The following is a 23,251-nucleotide window of genomic DNA, read 5'->3' as shown; positions in this document are numbered from 1 at the left end:
TGGCTGAGTCCCTTTGCTGTTCTCCTGAAACTACTAGCAAAATTGTTAATTGGCTATACCCCAATACAAAATAAAAATGTTAAAAAAATCATGTTATTCATGATTATGGACGTGATAGGTTATAGTCCATTTAGCACTTTTTAATAAAGACATCCCTAACCATGCTCCCTAAATGTTTGACTTCTTTTTCTCAGTTCTTTCTAATGTCTTTATATCTTAGATTTCAGCTTTTTATTACTCTATCAAATTGGTCTCCTAGAGCCCCTGTTTAAACCAAAAAAAAATAAAGGAGGAGGAATTGTGCATATTTTGGAAGATAATTGTTCCTTACTATTTTTAAAAAATTATTTTATGCATTTAGGTTTGTTATGATAGTGTGACCAAAACTCATTACTGCTTGCTCTGGATAGCCGTATCATGGGAGTAAATAAACTAACAAGTATTCATTTTCTCACATCACCATCTCATTTCTCACACTCAGATGTCCATAAGATATCTCCCTCCACATTTGCAGTGTTCAAAAATGTCCCTGAAAGTTTTATTTTCTCAGAATTGTTGACTATGATTTTCCTATAGCAATTATATAAATTAGAAGCACGTGGGCCTTATTTTAAATAGTCAAATATTTGTTCTATCCATTATAAATCCTAAAATTAAAATTGTCAAAATAACATTTCCAGCAGCTTTTCTTTTTTTTTTTTTCCAGCAGCTTTTCTTATAAAAGTTTTACAGAGTCACAAAAGGCAAGGTTCTTTTTTTGAAAAATATAATTTTTATGATAGGCAAGTAGTGAAAAAGAAAGAACTTTTGCACATCAACCAATGCTGTTTTGTCATCTTCTTGGGAAGAAGTACATTTTATATCCCAGCTTCGATACATACACACATAAACACAAGTTACAGATCGAAACATTTAGTCCTATTTTGCTGCTGCTGCTAAGTTGCTTCAGTCCTGTCCGACTCTGTGTGACTCCATAGATGGGAGCCCACCAGGCTCTCCCATCTCTGGGATTCTCCAGGCAAGGATACTGGAGTGGGTTGCCATGTCCTCCTCCAATGCATGAAAGTGAAAAGTGAAAGTGAAGTCGCTCAGTCGTGTCCGACTCTTAGTGACCCCATGGACTGCAGCCCACCAGGCTCCTCCGTCCATGGTATTTTCCAGGCAAGAGTACTGCTAGGAGGTCAAAAATCAGAGAAGTTGAGAGAGAAGAGCCTTTGCTATAGTTTTATAAGTCAGCTCATGGAATGAGAGAGGGCGTCTCTTCTAAATGACTAGAAGAATGACTTTTTCTAAAAATGGATTTCTCTTTTGCTCATCTTCAGAGGTATGTGGTCATGAAGGGAGAGTTTAACTATTCCAGATATTGGTCCAAGTAAATATTGTCTCATTTACTTAAAGTGGCTTGAGGATAAAAGTGGCTTTGCTTTAGTTAATTTTTCATGTTGTTTATATTTGATGTTATGTATTTGAAAGTGAAAACATTCAGAATTCTCAATATATTTATGAAAACCATATTTTAAAATCCCAACTATTTTCATTAAAACAATTTATTTTTCCTCAATGATTTATAGATGAAACCAGCCTGTATAAAAGCCCTTACTCGTATATTCAAAATATCCGATCAAGATAATGATGGTACCCTCAATGATGCTGAACTCAACTTCTTTCAGGTAGCTTTCTTTTATTTTAGATATTTGTATATCTTGATTTTTTTTTTTTGCTGAGAGAAGCTATAAAAAATTTATTGGCATGACGAATGGTATTTTGATAAACATGCATACTCTTTCATGTAAAATCTCTCTTTATATCAGGCTATTTGATCTTTACCTATGGGCTAAAATCTCTTTTGCTTAGGAGTTAAGGGGACTCTGAGAGAGTGTCATTTCACAGTGTACAATGGGTGTATTAAGAATGACTTGAAGTCTGAATTCTGAATTATTTTTTCTTCTCGGTGTTGTATAACATAGTTACACAAAGAGCTCTGTGTTTTGGGAACCAGATGGGGAAGGTAGGAAAAACTTGCCCTTCTTGGTCTGACATGCTTTTCTTAATACAAAGTAGAGGCTGTCCTAATTCAGAATTTGTTTCCTTTGGTTGCAACTTTTTGATTTAATGTTGCTCTGTGGACTAATATTTGTATTATTTGTGACTTTAATGCTGATTTGTTTTTAACTTTATGTCTTTTGCCAGAGAATTTGTTTCAACACTCCCTTAGCCCCTCAAGCTCTGGAAGATGTCAAAAATGTGGTCAGAAAACATATAAGTGATGGTGTGGCTGACAGTGGATTGACACTGAAAGGTGGGTGAAAGGTGCTTTTTTCCCCCCCCTTTCAAACTTTTAAAAAATTTGGCAGCAGGAAACTGTCTATAGTGCTATCTAGATGTTTAGGGAAGCGTCTGTGTTTACTAGTGTAACAAAATCTAACCTGGATGTTTCAGAGTTGGAAGAGGCAGGCCATCGGTGGGGATAATTACCTCTGCTGTCAGTATAAATTAGAGGTAGGGAAATTTATTGGATTTCAAGAGTGCAGAGTTCCCTTTGAAGATAAAAGAATTCTGAAACAAATTTATCTTAAAATTCTTATTACTCATAAGCATCCTCTAAATAGAAATTATTTTTAAGGAAGACATTTTATCTCCCAATCAAATTTACCAAGTACCGAATGTTCCAAGTACCAAGTAAAATATGTTATAGAGCCACAGTGAAATCAGAAACCAACTTTCTCGTTATAGAAATAAGCACACAGATGTCAAAAATGATTTTATTTGTTTTTATCATATAACTCTGTGGATGTCAGTATACACCTTGGGATGTGTTTTTGGCCCTTTCATCCAGTTCCACCTTTTGTTGATCTGGGTGTATATGTGGAATGATTCTGAAATCAGCTCTTTGAGACGCTCGTGAACTTGGTCTTGGTCTGACCTGCAGTATGAACAGCTAGTACACATGTGGTCGTGAGTCTAGCTCTTGCCATTGTGTGTTACATGCTTGTCTCCCATGTGACCCTGTACCCATTTGCACATCAGCTATATTTACTAATTTATTTTATTTCAGGTTTTCTTTTTTTACATACACTTTTTATTCAGAGAGGGAGACATGAAACTACTTGGACTGTGCTTCGACGATTTGGTTATGATGACGATCTGGATTTGACACCCGAATATTTATTCCCCTTGTATGTACCTTTGGCTTCTAATTGATTTCACTTGCCAGTATTTTAAAGTTTTATTTAGCATGTAGGTAGTAGGCTTTGAGCTAGTTGGGAATAATTTAGATTTATAGAGCCGTTTATAGCAGAGTTTCTCAGCCTCGGCACTGCTGACATTTTGGACCAGATAGTTCATTATTGTAGAGCCTGTTCTATGCTTTACAGGATGTTTATTAGCACATCCTTAGATGCCAACAACACCTCTTCCCCTAGTCGTGACAGCCAGAAATGTGCCCGTGGGAGTGAGATGATCCCCACTTAAGAGCCACTGATTTATAGCATGGCTCAGCCTCTTGCTCTTCTTCTTATGGAGAATACAGTTATATTTTAAAATTCGTTTTATTGAGGAAGGAGATAAGAGAAGCTAGATGAACTTGTTTTTGGAATCAAAGGAGTCAAAAATATATTGGTTAGCGTTTTTCTTTGTCCTCCCTGAGTTTTATAGCCTGTTCTCAGTTTAGGATAAAGTACTTTTCCTAAGCAACCAGTCTCTCTGTGGTTAGTTTCCTTTAAATAGTAATGTGTTTAAGTTCTGTTTGTTTAGCAATGAACCCAGCATCATCCTGAAATAGGAGACTGCCTTACTGTAGGATGCCTCTCCTGTACCCAAGGGAAGGAGGCTTCTCAGGGAGGTGACTTCCCAGGATCAGGCCTTTGATCCTTTTGCCTTTTTTCTTCATTCTTTCAATAGCACATTATCTTCATGTTCTCCTTTTTTTAAATTTTAGCATGGTACTGCTAGCTCTCCACGTAAGGGTTCAGAAAAGCTGTCATTTTTTCCTTCCCCGTCACCGAGGAAGCAGAATACTTTGTGGTTGGATTCCTGGTCCATTAATCAGTTCTAAGTTGAAACTTCCCTTGTCAAAGTTATTCAAACTTGACAAGTAATTTCCCAGATTTTTCAATAAATACGTATGGAATGAATGCATTTGTCCCAAGACCTTTTTATCAAGCTTTCTTTTCCTTGCCATTTATGTGGGTAGGTAAATTTTACAGAACGTAAGAAGTTGTTTATTGCTTTGTAAAGTATGACAGTAAGGAAACTCCATCTTTTATGGCTTTGTGACTTACGCTAAAATCTCTTTTAATTTCTTTGTGCACTCTACCTTTAATTTCTTGTAAAATAGCCCCTTTAGAGCCACGTCTTGAGTCTCCTTATTAAACTCTCTACTCCCGTCCTTCACGTTGTGGCAAGAATTAATACTGATAGATGCATAACGCAGATTTTGCCATGTCACTTTGCCTTCAAGACAGGGTAAAAGCCCAAGCTTCCTAACCAGGCATAGAAAGTCATTCCTGATCTGTTCTGCTCTGACTCACTCTCTGCCTTCACTCTAGAAGTAAATACTAAACTACTTGTAGTCCACAGGTCAGATAGTATTTCCCACCCTGGGCTTCTGCCCATGGTATTTCTACTCTTCCTCCTTCTCCCTCCACCCCACTCGTGTCTGTTATCCTTCAAGTCTCAGTTCAAGTACAGTGTCTCTCAGCAGTGCTGACACCTTCCCATCCCCAGACCAAGGAGTCTGCTTTCTCAGGAGCTCCCCTGGCATCGGTAGTTCGCCCACGCAGTGGTTGCCTCTTTCCGTTGAGATGGTGAGATGATCTGCTTGTGGTCCGCCTCAAGCTTGAATGTGGTTCCTTAGAGGCAGAAAGCCGGTCGTGTTTTCATGTCCCCAGTATCTCAGTGCATTTGATAAATGTTTATTGATTCAAATTTAGGGTGGGTCAGAAATCAAATCAGGGAGAAATAACATCTCTTTGCATCATTTTCAACTCATTACAATGTTGATACTGTATAAAGCTCATAATTTTGACTTACAGTTGGTGTGTAGGAGAAACTGCTAGAAACTGATTAGAGTTTAATCAGTATTTTCTGTACATTTTTTAATACAACCTGCCCTTCAGACAGTTAAGAAAATGTATATGTCACCTTGGAAGGAGCACTATTACGGCTCTTCTGAGGATGACCATAGCAGTGCAGTGACTTCCCCTGGGAAAGTCTAAATGGCTGCAGCAAACCTATTCTATAAGTGCTTTCATCTCACAAAAAGAACTTGTTGCCATTTCATATTCATTTCTCAAATTAAAGTTTAATATTTGATTAATGATTTACTTTTTTGTTTCATCAACAGGCTAAAAATACCTCCTGATTGCACCACTGAATTAAATCATCATGCATATTTGTTTCTCCAAAGTACTTTTGATAAGCATGATTTGGTAAGCTTTCAGCTGCAGCTCTCTGTGATGTATGATAAAATGTTTTTCTGTGAGTAATGTAGCTCTGTTCCCTGAGCTATTGGGTGCTCATATCATGTGTGCTAAGTCGCTTCAGTCATGTGTGGCTTTTTGCGACCCTGTGGACTCTAGCCCACTAGGCTTCTCTATCCAGGTGGTTCTCTAGGCAAGAATACTGGAATGGGTTGTCATTTCCTTCTCCAGGGAACTTTCCTGACCCAGGGATCAAACTCATGTCTCTTATGCCTCCTGCATTGGCAGACGTATTCTTTACCACTAGCCCCGCTCATGTCTCATAGCCAAAAATTATTCAAAAGCTCTTAAAACTAGTAAAAATGCTTTTTCTTATTTACTTTATTATTTTCTCAAGATGAAAAAGTCTAGTTTCTGATAGATTCTTGCATAGGTTTCCGTACATACATGCAAGGAGTTTTCTTGATAAAATGTAAAATTTATTTTCATGGGTTAGTTTTTGGAAACATAGCTTTACAAGATTAGGAGGCTCTCGTGTTTGGGAATTATCCTCTTAGATATCTAAACATTATGTATACTTCCTTGTGTATCTTCAGGATAGAGACTGTGCTCTGTCACCTGATGAGCTTAAGGATTTGTTTAAAGTTTTCCCTTACATACCTTGGGGGCCAGATGTGAATAACACAGTTTGTACAAATGAAAAAGGCTGGATAACCTACCAGGGATTCCTTTCCCAGTGGACGTGAGTATAGAGCTCACTTCTTTCCTTTAGAGTTACAGCTGCTTTGAAATTGTGGTACATTACATGCGTTATTTTGTGAATTTGTCAGATGTTATGAAATGCTTCCATCTTAGCTGCCTGTGAGCAGAATTTATTAATATACTGCCACTGCTATCTCTAAGATGAACTATAAATGTTTATAAATTTATCAGGAAGGGATGTGCTTGCTTTTGGATTATGTACAGGGAAACATTAATATCAAAATGGAACTAAACATTAATACTTTCAAAACAATTTTATTGGAGTATAGTTGATTTGCAGTGTTGTGTTTTAAAACTTTTTTGATTAAGGGAATAGGAATCATCACTGTTATTACACAATTATTTTATTTTTGGAATATGTAAGTCACTTTAGCCATGTCCAACTCCTTGTGACCCTATGGGCTGTAGCCTGCCAGGCTCCTCTGTTCATGGGATTCTCCAGGCAAGAATACTGGAGTGGGTTGCCATGCCTTTCTGTAGGGAATCTTCCTGACTTGGATCAAACCCGCGTCTCTTATATCTCCTGCATTGGCAGATGGTTCTTAACCATTAGCACCACCTGGGAAACCCATATTTTTTGGAATGTGGGGAGAGCATATTTTACTTGACGTGGAAGACACTTTGAGGGATTGTTGTTTGCTTTGGATGCACTCTTGGGCTTAGTGAGGGTGTCTACAGTCTAGATACAGCAAAGTTGACCTATTGTCTAGGGCGATAGGAAAATCCTCTGCTTGTGCATAATGATTTAATACTTTAACCTTGGTGAGAATAACTTTCTCAACACCAGGCTCTGTTCTTTTTCATCTCCTAAGACAGGCCAACTAATTTCAAGTGCCTTTCAACCTTTCAGTTTTGCACCTTTTGCAAGCCCTTTCAGAATTAAATCCTTAACTAGCCAGTACTTGCAGTACATTGTGTAACTCGGGAAGCAGATAACATAAAATATCTGTGCTGTAGATCTTACCTAGAGCACTGGGTGCTCTTGGTGCTCACTGCTCATCTGTGTGGCTTTGCTCTTTCCAGGCTGATGGAGTAGGCACAGGAGCCTCCTCCACCCCTTACGTGGTGGTCCCCTTTCTTCTCTGCCCTAAGGATGTCACTGTAGGAAGGAAGAGCCATGGTTGGGCATGTGGGAAATTAAAGCAGTCTGACAAAAATCATCTGGGTCTGGTGTTAAAGCTATTTGAGCCGTTGTGATTTTTTAAAATAGATATTCTTTTAGAAACTTCTCGCGTTTTCAACTTTTTCCTAGGCTCACAACCTATTTAGATGTACAGCGGTGCCTGGAGTATTTGGGTTATCTAGGCTATTCAATATTGACTGAACAAGAATCTCAGGCTTCAGCCATCACAGGTAAGTGAGTAAATACTCTTTAGTTAGATATTTTTTTCAAGTTTTGAGTTTCATATGTAAAAAGAGTGAAAATAAATGCATCTTCATTAGTCTTCCTGTTTATACTCTTGTTTGCCCACAATTTGATAATCTCTTTGGAACTGAAGTGCTTGATTTCTTATTTATCAAGAAAGAAAGAGTAAAGGTTTTACTTCTAGTCTACCCCTGAGGGTAACTTCATGGATGAAAATTAGGGAAGGCTATAGACATTAAAAGTATTTATAGTCCATCTTGTGTTTTAATTTTCTTTAAATAATAAAAACAATGGGTATTAACACATGATCCTCATATTGAACTGATTGTACATCTCAGTTTTATAACCTTTTACCACATTAATAAATTTTTTACAGATCTTGTAATGTTAAACAGGCATTCTTGCCAAATAATGTGCTACACTTAAAAAATATATATAGATGTAATATGAAATAATAAACTAGGGAACTGATCATTTCAAGAAGTTTTTATATCCTAATTGGTGGGAAAAAATAGGCACGTATCTTATAGGAAGCCTTGTTATAAGAAGACAACCTGTGAGAAATTGACAGAGCAAGTACCCTTTAAAAAATACTTAACCAATTAGACAGTATTTACTTCAGCACCAAAGAATAAGGAATTAGCCAGCATGAGGTTCTTTCACTCAACAAAATATTGTGGACATATTTCTATTATCGATAAGTGTATTTTATATATCTTTAATATTATATAATGTATCATCGTATGGGTAGTCTATAACTTACTGAACTATTCCATAATTTTGTGTTTTTTATCATTTTCAGTTTTTTGTTACTATAAATAGTGTCTCTGGTGAGCTTTCTTGTAATCAAATCTTTGGGTGCAGCTTAAGGAGGTCTCTTTCCCTCAAGAAAGATGCCCGTTGCTCTGCTGATACAGGATTGTTTTCAGCATTGCCTCTTTTACAGATTTACCTTGGAAATCTAGAGTGCCTATCACCTTTCTCTTTACAGACCCAAGAGACTAATGTTTTGAGGTGGCATCTTTCAGTTTATCATTTGTTACGACAGTGATAGAAAAAAAGATGGGATGTAGTGTGTGCTACCTTCATTGTAATTTTCGTTCCTTTTGGGAATATTGTTTTCTTATGTAAAGGTACTACTTATTTTATGATAAAATAAATATGTGATTGCTAGAAATTTACAACTGACTTTCAGAAATGCACCTTTTTCACTAGAGTGGCCCTTCTGTATTATCTTCTGTATCATTTTTCATACAGGTTGGCTATCATACAGTTTGTTTATTGATCAAATGCTTCATAAAAATAATAAATAGCAGTATCATATTTTGCAGAAGGTGAAGTAAAGGCTCAGTGAGTGTACGTGGTACATAATTAGCTTTTTATTTTCCTTTTTAGTAACAAGAGATAAAAAGATAGACCTTCAGAAAAAACAAACTCAAAGAAACGTATTCCGATGTAATGTAATTGGGATGAAAAACTGTGGGAAAAGTGGAGTTCTTCAGGCTCTTCTTGGAAGAAACTTAATGGTGAGAGCTCAGAAAGTTAGAACTTTACTCAGTAGATTCTTATAGTCATGTGTTTACATAATTTTTTCATAACCGTTAACCTTTTTAGATGATATATAGGTAAAATAGTAAAGTACAACTAAAATACAACAGTAATCTCTTTGAACTAGCTTTATCTTTGCTTCATTGGTATTAGCCATCATTTGATGGTGTCTTTTTTTAACGTTTGGATGGAGATTAAATAAATACACATATGAAAGTATCAGACACAGGGCTTGGCATGAAGTAAATGTAGCACTCTACATTGCTGATAGCTGATTGTGACTACTGCCTTGAGTAAAGAGGTTGACATATTTTCAGGTGAAATAGCAGGCCAAATCATAGTGTAATGAGAACTGCCAGCAGGTGGCTCAGTGAATACAGTTTACTTCCTTTTCAGCTACTGCTTTCCCTTTCTGAAGAACAAATGCATCTCTTATTTTAGAGCCTAAGAACTAAGAAACAAAATCAATATGCTCTTTGTACTGATAAATAATATATAGCATAGGGAAGAATGTCCTTTTTTTGGTAACACACCCACACATATACACAAAGTACATGTGCTGATGAAAACTAGTTACTGTGATTTCTTACTGTTAATACTGAGATTTTTGGTTGTTTTCAGAGGCAGAAGAAAATTCGTGATGATCATAAATCGTACTATGCAATTAACACTGTTTATGTCTATGGACAAGAGAAATACTTGTTGGTAAGAAATTTTCTGGCATATAAAGATTATTAATTATTGGGTACATTTTTAAAATGACTCTTTGAGAACATAATTGGATTTAATTTAATGGCTTTTGTGTGACTTTATTTTTCTACCTGACTTAGTCATTAGATTTAATTTTAGTTCTCTTAAATCTGTGTGGTGATTACATGGTTGTAGATACAGGTAAAAATTTATCTATTTGTGCAGTTAATTGTATGTAATACCACCATAAAAAAGTAAAAAAAAAAAATTCAGTCCACTTGGTCTTTCTTTCATTTATATTTTAAAAAATTACGTCCTTTCCTATTGACTAGAAATTAGTTTGAAGGCTTTAGTGCAGGTGTGTGGTAGTTTATCTGTGGTCAGTGATAACCTTAGTGTACCATCCTTTGCTTTGTGTTTTTGATTGGTGGGGAGAAGAGTGGTGTGGCAGAAAGAAAAACCACCTGGGAGTCGTGTGTATGTGCCCAGTCATGTCCAACTCTGCCACCCCATGGACTATAGCCCATCAGGCTTCTCTGTCCATGGAATTTCCAGGCAAGAATACTGGTGTGGGTTATCGTTTCCTTCTCCAGGGCATCTTCCCGACCCCAGGTGAACCCAGGTCTCCTGCTTAGCAGGCTGATTATTTACCACTGCGCCACCTGGGCTTCCCATTGGGAATCATCTGAATTCATATTTTGGTTTGAGTTATCTTTGGCAGTTGACCTAATCTCTGTAACCTGTTTGTTATCTTTACTAGGTAGAGAATGCATGTAAAGGGCCTGCCCAGCACACTTTAGTCACTCAGTAAATGTTAGTTTCTATAGGACCTTAATCACCATTTTTCATCTACAAAAATCAGAAAGCTACTTGTTTATCTCTGTGTCTTACTTCTAATGAGTCTGGAAAATTATGCTTAACTAGTATTTTTAAATTAAGTCAAATTAAGCAAGTAATAAAACTTCGTGACTTTAATTTTGCATCAGTGTTATGATACTTATGTTTCTCACTGTCTTTTTCTTTTTCCAAGTTGCATGATATCTCAGAATCGGAATTTTTGACTGAGGCTGAGATCCTTTGTGATGTTGTGTGCCTGGTATATGATGTCAGTAACCCTAAATCCTTTGAATACTGTGCCAGGATTTTTAAGGTTTGTTTCAATTTTGGCCTATAACTGAGTTTAACTTTGTAAGGAGTTTAATGGAATTGTAATGTGCTTTCTAACCAAGGAAATGCAAGAAAATTATCTGTGGAGCTTTTTAAAGATAGATACATCCTATCCCTAAAGGTTCTGGTTTCATTCTGAGGTGGTACAGTCCCAGACATCTGTATTTTTAAAAATACTTTTTTCCACGAGTGATTCTGATGTGCGTCCCTGGTTAAGAACCTCTGCATTAGTGAAAGTTCTTAGAAATGCACATGGTTTACATATTGCCAATTATACCAAGAAGATTAATGGAGCAAGGAGATAAACATGAGGCTTCAAAAGTTGTAAGTTACTTTGAGATTGTCAACAAGATTCAATAAGAGTAAAAAAACTAAATGTACAAAGGAATTTCCTCTAGGATTGTTTTTAATAGCAAAAACCTGGAAATAATCCACATATCTAACAGTAGGAAGGTAGTTTACCAAATTGAGATAAAATAATCCTGTGAAATTTATATAGTCATTAAAAATAATGGTTTTGAATTCTGAAAACATGGAAAATACAGTATTTTCAATAGTAATATCCAGCAAGACTGCCACTAGGTAAATATCTGTGTGTGTGTGTGTGTGTGTGTGTGTGTGTGTGTGTATGCATGTGCTTAAGGACTAGAAAGTGTAGCCCGCCAGGCTCCTTTATCCATGGAATTCTCCAGGCAAGAATACTGGAGTGGGTAGCCATGCCCTTCTCCAGGGAATCTTCCCAGTCTAAGAATCGAACCCAGGTTTCCTGCATTGAATACAGTATTTTCAATAGTAATATCCAGCAAGACTGCCACTAGGTAAATATCTGTGTGTGTGTGTGTGTGTGTGTGTGTGTGTGTGTGTGTGTGTATGCATGTGCTTAAGGACTAGAAAGTGTAGCCCGCCAGGCTCCTTTATCCATGGAATTCTCCAGGCAAGAATACTGGAGTGGGTAGCCATGCCCTTCTCCAGGGAATCTTCCCAGTCTAAGAATCGAACCCAGGTTTCCTGCATTGCAGGCAGATTCTTTACTGTCCTGGGCTACCAGGGAAGCCCTAAGGACTAGAGGTAATATAAAAAAATGAAAATAGTGTGTTTTAGGATAGAAGAAATTAGGTGGATTTCTTTCTATTTCAAAGTGTTAGATCTTTAAAAAAATTTTTTTTTAAATTACAGTGAATTTGAAGAATTGTTATAGGTTTGTATCATTATCTGCATTAGAAAAGTGGCCCTGGTCTTATTACGTCAGTGACCTAGACATCTGCCAGTCCTTGCCTCTTCATTTACTTTCTCCCTGAAACTGTTGATGATTGCCTATCTAGAGAAAAATTTCAGTGCCCGTTGAATGAAATTTAGTAATTTTTGAGCTTGTCATCAGATTTTGATTTCACTTTTTATTCTATAGCAACACTTTATGGACAGCAGAATACCTTGCTTAATCGTAGCTGCAAAGTCAGACCTGCATGAAGTTAAACAAGAGTATAGTATTTCACCTACTGATTTCTGCAGGAAACACAAAATGCCTCCGCCACAAGCCTTCACTTGCAATACTGCTGATGCACCCAGCAAAGATATCTTTGTTAAATTGACAACGATGGCCATGTACCCGTAAGTACTTGCTCGGCCGTCATTTTCATGTTGCATGGTTCGTGGTAGCACTGCATGTCATTGTTAGCCGTGAGGGTGGACTCTCTGTCAGAGAAGTTGTTCAGCAACAGAGACTTTGTAATGAGAAGGGACAAGTTTGAGTAAATGCAAGTTTAGTTTGAATACCAGAATAGAATTGTATGAATATAATTATATAAAGTATACATAATCTGACAATATTTGAATATTTTTGAGTAGGCTGTAACTATCTTAATAAGATAGTACAGTAAAACTCAGCCCCTCACTTCGCATTTAAAAAATTAGTCTTACTGCCATAAAGTGGGATTGACATCATGCTAATAAAGCATTTTCATATGAACAAAAATTTCATTTTTATGTTTTTTTCTGCTGATCAATTGACTTCGAGTATGTGAAGGATTCTAAAATTGTTTATGAATCTCTGTTTAAATTACGGGTATGTTTGAATTCAGGATATAACATCTTTTGTTAGTGCTGTTAAAAGCAGTTGTAATTGGAATTCCCTCTATAAAAATGTTTTACATTGAGTGTTATGAGCCACAAGTTTTATGTACATTTATTATATATTTATACATGCATATGCACAAGCACATGACTGTGGTCATCTTTGTAGTTTACTAACTGCCTTAAAATTGCATGGCTCTTAATGGCATTCTCCTCAAGTACTGTGTTCGTATAAATTCTGTTCTGTGACAAGGTAGTTTTTCAGGCAGTGCGTTTCTCAGAACTTCATAGTTTATTTCATTTATTATTATGTTATTCTCCAAGTTATTTTTTTCTTATGAAAACTACAGTATAATAGAGTTATACTCAAAAATTGCTAGAAGCTGAGGTTTTTCAAAAAGCATGTTAATCTGTACAGATTTTTCAAAGCAGAGTTAACTTTATTGCTATTCCATTAACTAATACTTAAAAAAAATGCTGCAAACCCTTGAAGTTCTATTTGTATTGGAAGAGAAGTCATTCCTATTACTATTAGATAAGCAAAACCTTATTTCTGTTTACCTTTGCTTTAAAACTCTCGTGTATGTTATCTACAGAGAGGATCATTACAAAGACAGACTCTACCGAGACATGGGCAGCACTGATAGAATAGAGAATTTGAGAAAAATCTGGGTCTTTCTAAAAACTGCTTTGTAAGTTACTTTTTCTTTATGGCTTCCTTTGTAAGTTACTTTTTCCTTATGGCTTCTGTGGGATTTTGTTGACATTTTCTTCTAGATGACCAGATCTCTTTCACCGTAATTAGTAATTATCCAGAAACGCACTGCTTGGTCAGTCTTACTGCCTAACTGTATACTATGGTGTCTTTTTTTTTTTCACTATGTAAATGCACTATCTTAATCTTGTAAATAATTGCAACTGTGTTTTTAAAATTTTACTGCAATATTTGTGAGTGTGTGTGTGTGTGTGTGTGCACGTGTGTATATGATAAATGTACATACATGGACACTTGTTTATATGGTTAATCAGAAACTACTTCTCATGAAGCATCTCCCTGTTGCTAAGCATACTTTGCATCCCTCCTTTTTGGTGGGCGGAGCCTGTGTATGTTGAAGAGTCAGATTCAATTATAAAATAACAGATGGATTCCAGTATGACAGCTGGCAGTGACTTAGTACCAGTGCTATGTTCATCATCACAAGTCAAATTTTAAAATGGAGTATCTCTAGCCTATAAGAGCCTTTTGAAAAATTAATTCTTGTTTTTCTTCATGTTGAGAATTAGGCATTATTGGGATGCTGCTAATCTCCACAATCATGCCACTGTGTGCTGTGGTCTCATCAGATTTCACAAGCTAAGCCAAGTCAGTTTGGGCCAGTGCTTTGAGAAGGACTTCTCCTTTAGAGAAGCCTCTGAAAAATGTTCAGGTGTTACAGGAAAGGATATAATCGATTCATCAAGTGGCGCTCTTCTGAGTGGGTTCTGCGCCAGTGCCTCTTGAGGGGTGGTGTGATGGCCTTGTCTGTCTGAGCGGCTCTGACCACTGAGCAGTCATTGGAGACCCCCTACTTTGGTCTTTAAAGTGGAGGTGAAATGGCTCCACGTGCCTGTACCAACTAGTACAACTCACTCAACCAGAAAGGAGTCAGAAAGCCTCCCTAAATTTTGTATCTAAGGTCAATTGGATCCATTGTTGATTTTTACACCCTTACCCACAGTTTCATGTTATCATACTTAGCTGCTATGTTAGCAGATACTTAGCTGCTGGTAGCAGATGAAAATTAACCCCATATTTTGGGTTCAAGTAGAAATATATGAAGCACTTTGATTTCCTCGGGGAGCCACGGTGCTTGATGGATTAAAGACGATGCTCATATCTCCTCAGGTTGAATATACACACTCGTCTTTTGACTCTTTCGTGTACTTGTCACTATTCTCCTTCCTGGTTTTCAGGCATGTGTAATCTGAGGGGGGAGGAGGGGGTGGTGGTTTCAATGCTAGCCAACTCTGACCTTTCAGTGGATGCTATGGCTTACTCAGTTTTTCTTTTATTGATTTAGATGAGGGTGCCATCTATTGCTGTGCATATTTATTCCACTAAAACCCTTGTACTAATAATTCTATCCCCCCTCCAAAAAAGAAGCAAACGTATTAGCTGATTTTCCTCAGATTTTCTATAGGGAGGGAGGAGGGAGCTATTGCTGTTGATTATATTTTTTTGTAAACGTGGAATTCTGCACAACTTTAGCATGCCCCGCACTGTCCTTTTCCTTAGTGTTGCTTATGCCTAAGTCTTTTTTTTTTTAAGTTGGCACTCTCTGACTTGTGCCATATTTGTAAGTAAGAACTCAACTCCTGTCCTTCTGTGTGTTTTCGCAGCCATGCCCGGTTACGCTGTATGTGCACCTGCAACAGGTGCACCTTTTGCATCTGTCAGAGCTTCCTCAACTCAGACTTGCTGCAATCTGTAAAGAACAAAATCTTCACTGCAGTTCTTAACAGGTTCTTAACTTTATTTACTGGGTACCAGGCATTCTGTTAAAATACAAAAGGAGAAAAGTGGATGGCTATTTATTACATAGATACTCACTACCAAGACAACAAGCCAACTGATGCCCAACTAACTTCCACTAAAATTCTCACCGTGGTGATAATGTTTAGTTCTGGAATCATCCTCAATGTTTAAAAATTAATAGATACATTTAGGGGACTCTGAAGTAAGATTTTTGCCTTTTTAATTCAGAAGGTTAAAGTATTTTTTAAATTAGAGGATAAAAATGTGTAGGGAGATTGAAAATCTTACGGCTGAGAGTTGCAGAAATAGATTAGGACTTTAGTGAGGAAAAGAGACATTGATCCCAAATGTTATAATGTATTCAGCTTGCATTCAAACAGTGCGACTTATAAAACCATACTAATGTGAACAGTGTCTTGGGTTTGAAAAACTTTTCTGTTGTTTAAATTATTTATTGTTTTTTTTTTTAACTTTTTAAGTACCTTGGATATTTATTTGAAAAGAAGACAATAGCCAACTTTAAGGATTCAAAGGAATATGGAAAAGGAAAAAGATCTATAGTACTAGTTTTTGAGGTCTTTATAACGGAACCCAACACATGAAGTTTGCTTAGAACATAATACACTTTTAAAAAAGAGCAACAACAACAAAAAAATAGGTTGTATACAGTCCCTCAAAGCAATAAACTTGGAAGTTATGTTCTTATTCCGGTCATGCTGCCTTTGTTCAAATTGATTTTACATTTTGTGAGCATTTAAGAGCCTAATTAATGTAATAGTAATTTGTATCTAATGTCAAATTTTTATGTGTCCATGGATGAATTAGGTTTTTGAAATCATCCTGATGTCATTGGGAGCAGGGCTTAATTAAGACAGATGATCAAGCTAAGTAGATTTTGGTTAGAAATGAATCTTATTTGGGTTACTGTTGGACTCCCACTGCGGGCCAGAACTGTACCAAATGAGTAGGCTGGTTTGTGTTCACCAGCAGTGTAGACATGGCTACTAAACAGTGAGGCTGTATTGTATATGAATCAGAAATGGACTCTGCAGGCATCCTACAAGAGTTTTGGTGATGTTTTTGAGAACTGTCAGCTCTGGAATAAGAATGCAGCTGTCTCAGGTGGTTGCTTTGAAGGGATCACCACTCTCATTTGGTGGTGAAATTCTGCCTCTTGTCTTTTGAATGGCACCTTGTAAAAAGTAACACAGATTCTCTCATGATGGCTATCTGAGAAAATGCAAGGCTAGTTTAAACTAAACAACATTCAGGAGCTGTGGAGTCAAAAATGGTAGAGCTGGAAGAGATTCTAGGATTCATCTGGCCTAACCTCCCGTTAGACTGACTTCCTGAGAGCCTTCTTGAGAGAGTATTGTTTATCTGCTGATGGCTTTCCTCATTGGAGAAGGTTTTTGTTTTTGCTTTTTTTTTTTTGACTAAAATGATTGCCCTTTAACTTTCTCTCCTTTAGTTTTAGTTCTGCCCTTTAGAACAACATACGACTATTCTACTCCCTCTTCAACATAGCAATCCTTCAGACATTTGAAGACGGCCATCATGTCTCCCCTAATTTTCTCTTCTCCAGGTAGAACATCCCCATTTCTTTCAGCTGTTTCTTAACTTAGTCGGTTTAGTGACCTCATCATTTCTCGTTTCCCTCATCTGAAAGCCCCTTAGGTGTTCAGAGTACCTCTTAACAAGCGCCCCTGAGAATGGAGAATGGTGCTTCAAGTATAATCTGACTTTCCATAACGGTGGGCAGTCATGTTCCACAGTTAGGACAGCACCTGTCTACTGCATGAACTCACTGTGTAGAAGCCCCAGCCCACTGTGGATGTGTATTAATCTTGGGGTTAACTGAAATCAGATTGTTTTTCCTGTGAAGTGCTATGAAAGCAGTGTCCCCTCCTCCCTAATTGTGTCTTTGACATTTTTAGTTGGCCCTCTGAATCTAACTGCAGATACATATATCTCTCTATTAAATGTCATATTCTTTTCAGTCCATTTGTTCTAGCTCAGTCATTTCAGACATTGTTTCTGTCATTTGTCCCATTATATATCTTTCTCAGCATTGTGTTATTTGCAAATTTGGTAGCTATGTTTTTTATCTTTCAAGTTAGTGATAAAAAGTAATGTTGAATACCCAGCGACTAGAGAGTGAAGTTGATCAAGCCAGCAAACCCTTTAGTGCTCTACTAGAGAACTCTTTTCCCAGTGACACAGATTCAGAATTTTGGGGGAAAGATTATTCTGCCAATTAAAAATATCTTATTATCCAGCCCATGTTTTACCTTGTTATCTTACAGGAAATTTCATGGAGAGCTCTTTTGAAATCATTACAATTTCTACCACATTCCTCAGATCTACCAATGTGTTAATTTTATCGAAATAGAAAGTGACATCTATTTGGTGTCTTATTCTTGATGAACTTACCCTGGCTCCTAATAATTGCTGATCATAAACCATCTGTTTCCTTCTAGAAGCTCTCGATTGTACATAATTGCAGATTGATTTGTTGTCTGCATCTTCAGTGACAGTTTTAGTTTTAGGTTGGTTTAGTCAGCTTCCCAGTGAAAGAGGTTGGGTGTGCATTATTGGATGAGATTGCTCATCATAAGTTGCTCTGTATAGTGATCCTTGAAGAAGAATCAGTACATTTTGTCATGCCTACTTATAAACTAGAAATAATTTAATGGTAATGTCAGCATACATGACTTACATCTGGTAATCAAGAAGGGAAAGATTGAAAAAGATGAGGAGGGGAACCCCTGCACTTTTCAAAGAACTCCTGCCTCTTCCCTAGTAGGTATTTCACTAATTTATTTTCTAGAAGTCCAGTGGAAATTTATGAGTTTCATATTGAAGTTTCTTCGAATTCACAAAAGGATTGTTAGATGAGGTAGGCGAGGGTGGAAGCCAAAAATGGAAATGCCTACAGGGCCTGGATGGATAATGTTAATGAAAGAAGGTGGCCAAGGAGAAGTAAGAGAGGTGGGGACAATGACAGGTCCTGTCTGAAAGAGGCAGCCGTGTCTCAGCTCCAGCTATCGGTCGTTGTCCAAGTGTGATGTTGCCAGGACTTCTGATTCTCTGACATCAGATGTCGGGATTTTTATATGAGAATTCCTGCTGTTTAAATGAAAGCAATGAAATTTTAAAAATTTAAAGTATTAATCAGAACAAAGAAGACATGTTTGCAGGCCACCAGTTTGTAACTTCAGTCTTAAGACATAGCCTAGAGTTGTGAAAATGCAGGCCAAAAATAAATAAATAAATAAGTACACCTAAGGAATGAAACGGAGAAGGCAATGGCACCCCACTCCAGTACTCTTGCCTGGAAAATCCCATGGACGGAGGAGCCTGGAAGGCTGCAGTCCATGGGGTTGCTGAGGTCGGACACGACTGAGCGACTTCCCTTTCACTTTTCACTTTCATGCATTGGAGAAGGAAATGGCAACCCACTCCAGTGTTCTTGCCTGGAGAATCCCAGGGACGGGGGAGCCTAGTAGGCTTCCGTCTGTGGGGTCGCACAGAGTCGGACATGACTGAAGTGACTTAGCAGACTTAGCAGCAGCAAGGAATGAAAATGCCTTTTACAAACACCCCACATACAGTTTTACTCCTTTCTCTTTAAAAACTTGAAAAAGTAATCTCATTGGTAGAGTGAGAATGGAACCGCTTTCTATGGAACCACTTTTTTCACCATTGGTTTGCTGAGCCAGGTATATCTTAATATTACATAAATGGAAAAAGAGATTTAGTAATTGAGTAAAAGTCATATAAGAATTTTTTACTCTTCATTCAATAGGGAGGATTTCTTACTCAATAAGTCTCAGGTCTTTGGATTTAGAAATCTTTTGTGCCTAGCATTTGATTTAGATGTGTAAATAAACATTAAAAAATTTTTCCTTTAAGGCAAAAATTTTGTTAAATGTCTGCAAAGAAATTAATATACAAATATTGGTATATGCATGCTGTTCTCAAGTTAGTACATTGTTTTAATGTGCTAATAAAAATGTTGGTCACCAAAATAGAAATTACTTCCAGATAATACATGTTTGGGCCCATATTCTCCCCTTATGTCATTCTCCCACTGCTTTGATTTATTCATTTAAGTACTTAAGTACCTGCATTAGATAGGATCCTGCTGTGATCTGGGGCAAAATATCATACAAATGTGAAGATCTAGGCATGTATTTAAATACGTTTCTAAATATTATGTTAAAATTTTTTAAACTTTGATTATATTTTCAGTGACCTTAGTGCCTTATGCTAATATTAAACCTGATCTGAGAAGATCTGTGTCAAATTAATTAATTTACGCTTAGGCAGTTTCAACAGTTCCAACATTTCTGAAATTGTCCATGTTTCCCCTGTCTTTGACCAGAAAAAATTGTCTGTTTTTGTTTTTGTTTTTAGCTAATTGACTATCATGATATATTTCAAGTAGAAAGTAGTAATACTAATTTTTTTTCTTTCAACCCTAATTGAATGAATATTGGTTTAACTACATACCTGACGTGTGACTTTGTTCTTGGGTAATTATGGTCTCAGCCTTTAGATGTGGATAGGTTTATGTTTTTCTTGAGAACAATTTATGAATAGCTGGAATTATTTGAATTTAAATACGTTTGGAGGGTGATTCGTATGTGGCCAGATGATTGCATTCTTTAGCAATGCTTTCATTTCAAACCGTGCAAATCACGTCATTGGAGAAAAATACCTTGTGATTATATTTTAGTTATAAATACCTCTTAAATCTAAAGGTGTTAAAATGAACTATGTAGGAGTGGACTGGTTTATTGGTTTGAACTCCCCAGGGTTTTAGTCTATTAAGCATTTATTGTTCTAATTTCAGCACACTTTTGCTTTGCATGAGGATGTTGCTCTACTCCAGTGTGCAGTGTACTCTAGTGCACCAGGGTACTGTAGTGCACCAGGGTACTCTAGTGTGCAGTGTACTCTAGTGTGCAGTATACTCTAGTGTGCAGTGTACTCTAGTGCACCAGTGTATTCTAGTGTACTACTCTAGTGTACCAGGGTACTCTAGTGCACCAGTGTACTCTAGTGTGCAGTGAACTCTAGTGTACCAGGGTACTGTAGTGCACTACTCCAGTGCACCAGGGTACTCTAGTGTGCAGGGTACTCTAGTGCACCAGGGTACTCTAGTGTGCAGGGTACTCTAGTGCACCAGTGTACTCTAGTGTGCAGTGAACTCTAATGTACCAGGGTACTGTAGTGCACCAGTGTGTTCTAGTGTACAGTGTACTCTAGTGCACCAGTGTACTCTAGTGTACCAGGGTACTCTAGTGTGCAGTGTACTTTAGTGTACCAGGGTACTGTAGTGCACCAGGGTACTCTAGTGTACCAGGGTACTCTAGTGTGCAGAGTACTCTAGTGCACCAGTGTATTCTAGTGCACTACTCTAGTGTACCAGGGTACTCTAGTGCACCAGGGTACTCTAGTGTGCAGTGTACTCTAGTGTGCAGTGTACTCTAGTGTGCAGTGTACTCTAGTGTACCAGGGTACTGTAGTGCACCAGGGTACTGTAGTGCACCAGGGTACTCTAGTGTGCAGTGTACTCTAGTGTACCAGGGTACTCTAGTGCACCAGTGTACTCTAGTGCACTACTCTAGTGTACCAGGGTACTCTAGTGTGCAGGGTACTCTAGTGTACCAGGGTACTCTAGTGTGCATTGAACTCTAGTGTACCAGGGTACTGTAGTGCACCAGTGTGTTCTAGTGTGCAGTGTACTCTAGTGTGCAGTGTACCCTAGCCAGCACTTTAATTGCCCCTTCCTTTAGATGTTCACTTTGATTTGTCTGTCTGTGCCACCTAGTCATTTTTTTAACTCCTCTTGATCCTTTTCCCAGCTGCGTTTCAGTGTCTAGTCCTCCCATTTTTCCTAACCTGTAGTTTAATCATATTGTTTATTTTACAGTTTATCATTTTGGTGTAGTTTTCTTTGATACATATTTTGGTTCTCTTATTTCTTTGTACAGATTGTTTGTTCCTATTACTTCCTAAGTTTGGTAATAGTATTTTACTTCAGCAACAAAGTGTGTAGCTCCACACTGAATATGATGGACGGTCATACCCATGTATTTTTTTACTCTGCTTTTTAATGTATTTTTAAAATTTGGATACATGAGACATTTATTTTAATCCATTCATTAATGACTTACTTCATTTGCCCTTATTACTTTACTAATCACCTAAGTGCCTTCACATCTCTTAAAGTCATGTTACTTAATATAGGAACTCTATTTTTGAAGAGAGATGTTTTACAGTTGTCACACCAAAATGAGCTGCCTTTCACAGGATTGCCTTATAAAGAGGATGGTTTCCTAGAAGTCTTAATGTTACAGAGATTCCATTGGGAATATAAGAGTCTGTAAGATACCATGTTGCAGTAAAATACTGCATTTTAAGGAAGTGCATCCTGTGTTTTAATTTCATATGAGACTTTTATGTTTATATGAAAGGTCCTTACAAGGCTTTTCTTTGAATTTGAATGCATATACATGATCATGCATTTAAAATTGCACCAGAGTTGTGTTATAGATTCTTGCCAAGTAAGCTGCTGCTGCATATAATTTAAAAATTTTTTGCCATTTGATTAGTATTTTAAAGGACACGACAGAATGGAGTTTGCTTATTCCAACCTTTATCAGTAGTTAACATATAAACGTTATTTATTTCCCATGTATTTATAGTCATCTGTGAATTTTTATTCCTCTAATGCTTGGTGAAGCATTTGACGTTGCACACCTGTGTCCCTTTCCTAAGTTTGTTACTGTTTAGGCATGCTCAGTTAACAGCTTTCTTACGATTTGTGTTGCAGTTCATCTTCCTTGAACACTATATTTTGATTTCTTAACCTATTTTGAGAAATATTAAAATATTTCATACCTACTAGGTATGAATTGTTCAATTAGGAAAATTGTCATTATTAAAACTATAATTAACAGTAATGGCATTATTATTAGAGATAAATATAAAAAACTACTTCACCAGGAAGAAACATAAAAGTAGGGAGATCCAGAGACATTTTTTTTTTCAAGTTTAAAAACAAAAGATTTAACTATAGTTTCGATGACCTCAGTATAATTTTCAATTTGGGATATGTAATTACAAATAGGAAAAAGCTATGTATGATATCTGTAAACCCTAGTTAACTTTAGGTTTACATGCATTACAGTTGCATAGACTGTTTCATAGTATTAACTTAAAAATGCATACCTGAGATATATGTATGAAAAGAATTATAAAACTAAGAGACTATTCATTTTTAGTGCCTTTGCACACCTTGTTTGGGAAGGGTGAAGTGGTGAGATAGAAGAATAAAAAATATGAAATTCAAATTTATTTCTGAGAAGTTGTATGGGAGGACTGATAAAAGTGACTGGGTGGAAGCTACTCTTCCACAGTCTCTTAACTTCACTGCTTTTGAGTATGTACTATTGAGCTTTTCTTTCCACTGCATAATAGCCTGCAGTCTAAGGCTAGATTAGTTGATAGCTGGACTTTCTGAATTCTCCTCCTGCCTCAAATTCTAATTTTTGCAGACATTTAGGTCTCTGCAGTACAGGCATACCTTATTTTATTGTGCTTTGCTTTATTGTGCTTCGAAGATACTGTGGTTTTTACAAATTGAAGGTTTGTGGTAACTGCATTTTCAGGTGATCCTTAGCATTTTTTTAGCGATATTTA

General features: G+C 37.0%; 1 protein-coding gene across 12 annotated transcripts in view; it reads left to right on the top strand.

Moving 5' to 3' along the window:
- The window catches only part of RHOT1 (ras homolog family member T1), a 61,102-nt gene that overhangs the window by 32,211 nt on the left and 5,640 nt on the right, over positions 1-23,251 (top strand). For 5 of the 12 annotated variants that reach the window (XM_027975277.2, XM_027975275.2, XM_027975281.3 and 2 more), the window contains exons 9-20: positions 1,572-1,670; positions 2,191-2,299; positions 3,056-3,176; positions 5,345-5,429; positions 6,017-6,162; positions 7,435-7,535; positions 8,944-9,074; positions 9,718-9,801; positions 10,817-10,936; positions 12,359-12,561; positions 13,620-13,715; positions 15,403-15,525. In XM_027975277.2, the coding sequence (XP_027831078.1) occupies positions 1,572-1,670; positions 2,191-2,299; positions 3,056-3,176; positions 5,345-5,429; positions 6,017-6,162; positions 7,435-7,535; positions 8,944-9,074; positions 9,718-9,801; positions 10,817-10,936; positions 12,359-12,561; positions 13,620-13,715; positions 15,403-15,525 (1,418 nt within the window). Of the gene's footprint in view, positions 1-1,571; positions 1,671-2,190; positions 2,300-3,055; positions 3,177-5,344; positions 5,430-6,016; positions 6,163-7,434; positions 7,536-8,943; positions 9,075-9,717; positions 9,802-10,816; positions 10,937-12,358; positions 12,562-13,619; positions 13,716-15,402; positions 15,526-17,009; positions 22,903-23,251 lie in introns of those variants that run through there. The other 7 variants (XM_027975278.2, XM_060395236.1, XM_027975276.2 and 4 more) reach the window with 4 other exon arrangements.

The sequence above is a fragment of the Ovis aries genome, chromosome 11, assembly GCF_016772045.2.
Source record: "Ovis aries strain OAR_USU_Benz2616 breed Rambouillet chromosome 11, ARS-UI_Ramb_v3.0, whole genome shotgun sequence".
Taxonomy (NCBI): domain Eukaryota; kingdom Metazoa; phylum Chordata; class Mammalia; order Artiodactyla; family Bovidae; genus Ovis; species Ovis aries.
Note: the sequence above shows the minus strand (reverse complement) of the source record. Positions and strands in the feature narration are given on the sequence as shown.